The 3768-nt window shown below is 40.0% G+C and overlaps 1 protein-coding gene across 1 annotated transcript; it reads right to left on the bottom strand.

Annotated features, from left to right (window-relative positions):
• Positions 1 to 280: 280 nt before the first annotated feature.
• Positions 281 to 3147, bottom strand: LOC147852446 (uncharacterized). Its single transcript, XM_087334518.1, has 3 exons — positions 2213 to 3147; positions 1555 to 1684; positions 281 to 1403 (listed from the first exon to the last, which is right to left on the bottom strand). The coding sequence occupies exons 1-3, from the start codon at positions 3079 to 3081 to the stop codon at positions 1173 to 1175; spliced, it is 1230 nt and encodes a 409-aa protein (XP_087190644.1). The 5' UTR covers positions 3082 to 3147; the 3' UTR covers positions 281 to 1172.
• Positions 3148 to 3768: the final 621 nt, after the last annotated feature.

Here is a 3768-nt window from a genome sequence, read left to right as displayed (position 1 = left end):
TGATCAAACACCACTGTTCACACAGGTGTTAAAAGATAAAATACTGATAGATGAAGAAAACAATAACAAACAATAAGAATCCGAACACTCAATCAGTCACAATTATTCTAAAAATTCAGCTATAACATGAGACTGAATGTTGTCTATTCTTGCAAAATGAAACTGAGAAAAAAACCACCTGCAATATCCATTGGCTTTATCCAGACAGACGTAACCAGTTTACACTAAAATGTGGACCACATCATATCAGAAGAAACTATCATCAAAAAGAAGAACACAAACAAGAAATAGTAGATGAAACATTTCTATATGTGAAAATGAGAAGCATAAATCTAATAGAATAAGATCCACCAGAAAAACCATGCTAACTGATAAATGTTTTGTGACAAAGAGTACATACCAAGGTTCTCATTATTTTTTTCCATAGCGAGCTCAACATGTCATGTATAGCTCAGATAAAAAAGCTATGTTACAGCCGCTTATGAGCAGTCAATAGAAGTACATAAAACAACCTATAAACCGTGCACAAATCATATAGAGAGAAGATTTGTATATTACAAACACATTGTTTAGGATGTAGAGAAGACTAATACTGGATATAAATGAGGATGTCAAATAAATATCAAATAATGAACACTCATACAGAAATATTTGTTTGGGCTTTAGAGTTTTTGGTCTGCGTATATTATATACAAAGTAATGTGTGTGTCTTGACGCGAGCAGAGTTGACACTCATAATCTCTAATCATACATAGACCATGCATTTAGTTAAGGGGGTTTACAGTGGATTTTTATTGACGAATTAGATATACATGGGTACCATTTAAATCTGGTGCCTACAGATTGCCATAAAAATCAAAGATTACAGATTACAGTCTTTTGAATAAGCCTTGAACGCCTTTGATATGGTGGGTCAACATAGTATACCTTTGGAGGTGTTCACAGATATACTGACATATCTATAGACCTTGTTGGAAATTAAAAGAAGCCTCTCCTTGCATAGGCAATATATGCTTATAATCATTTCATCAAGCCATCTTTTCTTTGGAAAGATGAAGAGCACCCTGTAGGCCAAACATATGGAAACAAGTGCTTGTCCATCTCCTTTACCTTTGGCCTAAATATATGGCCAAGAAGAAACAAACGTGCTAACGTTTTTTCACCATGTTTTCTTAGATAAACTCTATCAATTTTGACAAGTGATGGCCGGAATAAAGAGCTGATCCAATGACACAAAACGAGGCGAAGAAGCTTATTGCCACGGCAATGTCGGCCTTCGTGCAAAAAAGCGAAAGCTTCCATGTTGAGCAAGCAGGTGGCCATATATTAGGTAAGCCGCGTCGACACAGGTGGGCGGCTGTAGCGGCAGCCGTGCTTGCAGAAAATGATAAGAATGCCAGAACCTAAAATATGAATACCTATTTTTAATTGCAATTTTGTTAGGTTTTTCTTGCATTTTAGATGCTCCCTAAGTGGATTACATTGGATCGGATGTGTTTAGACTAGGATGCCAGAGTTATATATACCCAATAGATATTGCAATAAAAGTCTCACCTGATCAACAACATACAGTATGAGCCTCTTGTCGTAAGACAATAAGTCGCCCTTGAGATTTAAGCGAGCAATAAAAACTAGTTGGCTCACAAAATATGTAAACACAATAGCATTGATAGCTACCAGATAACTGTGTAAACAGACAAAGATCAATAGTTTAGCACCTGGTGTTGATGATTTTCTTCTTCATCCCTTTTAGCATATCTAATGTGTTCCAAGAAATACATCGTTCATTGAATTTTATTGATGATGGCCAAACTTATATAGCCGCAAATTTGAAAACATACAGACATTACAAAATGTATATAGAACTTCACAGGTCTGTTACAATTAAAGATCTTATGCAAGTATTGTATTTCTTTTATGACTTACAACTTACAAGATAATGCTAAAAAAACCGCGGCTCTGAATCATTAAAATGAACAAGTGATTGAAGGCACAAGAAGGAAGACAACAAAAGTTTTGGGGCATTCCAAGGAAATAAAGTGAAACTCTGGAGGGGGGCTAAACCACGTCATCGAATGATTAAATGAACCAAGTGCTCCAAGGGGCAAGAAGGAATACAACAAAATTTTAGGGGCATTATCAAGGAAATAAAGAGAAAAAAAATTCAGAGCTGTAATTTTTTGTCTGCTATTCTGTTGTTCACATAGCTTACTTGTAGGAATCGAAATCATTGAACTTCATCTTGAACGTGCTTCCAGCACCTTGGCGTTCTTCGGCAGTTGCAGCCATGACTGAAAAGGCAACAAGGGAAAGTACGGTAGCGCCAGATCGAACACTCAATTCCGAGCTCCTCATGTGTAAAGACCGTCCACTCTTATAGCCATATGTAGGGGGAGATCTGAGTTTAGAAGAAGCCCGTATGGAGAAAGAAATGTTATCCGTAACTGATCGTAGAGTCTTTGTAATCGCGGGGATGCTAGATCGGATAGAACGGCCGACTGTAGCCTTCCCATCTTCACCTGGAACTTGATCTGGACCTTGTTGTTCTTGTCCATGTCCTTCTTGAACTTGAACTAGGCCTTGATCTTTTCCTTCTTGACTTTGATCTTGACGGGAGGCGGGGATAAGAGTGGGGGCAGGGGCACTATCCTCGTTCTCTTTAGATGTATAAGCGGTGTCATTGTCAGTGGTCTCAGGGGTGATTTGAGGGGTTTCATTGGGGGGGTCTTTACGTGTTTCTACCTCTGCGAGCTCATCAGAGTGAAGGTTTGATGACAGGCTGTTGTGTCTTGGTTCAACGTCTGCATCCGACGAAGGAGGTATGGCGGCTTTGGAAGGAGGAGGAGGAGGATCATCATCATCTTCTTCTTCTTCTTTAACATGCGGGCTGTCTGATGAGATTTGGGGGAGGGGGGATGCCGCTGTGTCTACTGCAATTCTCGCATCGTGATCCCTACTACCGCTACCATCATCAGCATCATCATCATCATCATGGAGCTGTCCATCTTCTCTACCATGGACATGGACATGGACATGGAGCTGCTGCTCCTCCACGTCTTCTTCACCTGCTCTCTGGGTCATAGCTGATAGCACCCTGTCGACTATACCAAACTCTCTCTCTCTCTCTCTCTCTCTCTCTCTCACACACACACACAGAGTATTCGGTTGCAGAGAGAGAGAGAGAGAGCAATGGCGAGACCTCGGAGGCCTTTTTCCATGACTCACTTTCTTTCTTCTGCTTTTCCACTCGATTTTGACATAGAGGCCATTTTTTTTTTTTTACATAAGACACACTTATTGCTACCCACGATATTTTAGTGAATTAACAACACTAATTCATTGGTTGATTGGTTTCTTTATTCATTGATTCGTCGATCGCATACATGTCTCCGCCTTGGGTCGAGCCATACATATATGTATATACTCCTTCGGGCAAACAGGGGAAAGACATAAATTTCCTCTCATGAGAAGCCACCCATCTGTGTGTGTGTGTGTCCCCAAGCTACTCCCAACCCGTTGAGCTTTTTGGCTTACTATTACTACATTGATCTCGGCTCTAGTCCACTCCTCACTCGTCACAAATAGCATCTACATAAATTCAGATGCAATGCAAGGACTGTGGTCACGTGGAGAGATGGAGTTTGTTGGGGAAGAAATATGGTGTATATTGCCTTTGCATGAGAACATTGTGGTCCACTACCAATTTACTCAAACATCGTGTGAACTTTTTTTTTAAACGTTATCTCGGGTTGTAGGTTGTGCATCATT

The sequence above is a fragment of the Azolla caroliniana genome, unplaced genomic scaffold (genome assembly GCF_043228905.1).
Source record: "Azolla caroliniana isolate FFs.n. ecotype wild unplaced genomic scaffold, voAzoCaro1.0.p SCAF_18, whole genome shotgun sequence".
NCBI classification, from domain to species: Eukaryota; Viridiplantae; Streptophyta; class Polypodiopsida; order Salviniales; family Salviniaceae; genus Azolla; species Azolla caroliniana.
Note: the sequence above shows the minus strand (reverse complement) of the source record. Positions and strands in the feature narration are given on the sequence as shown.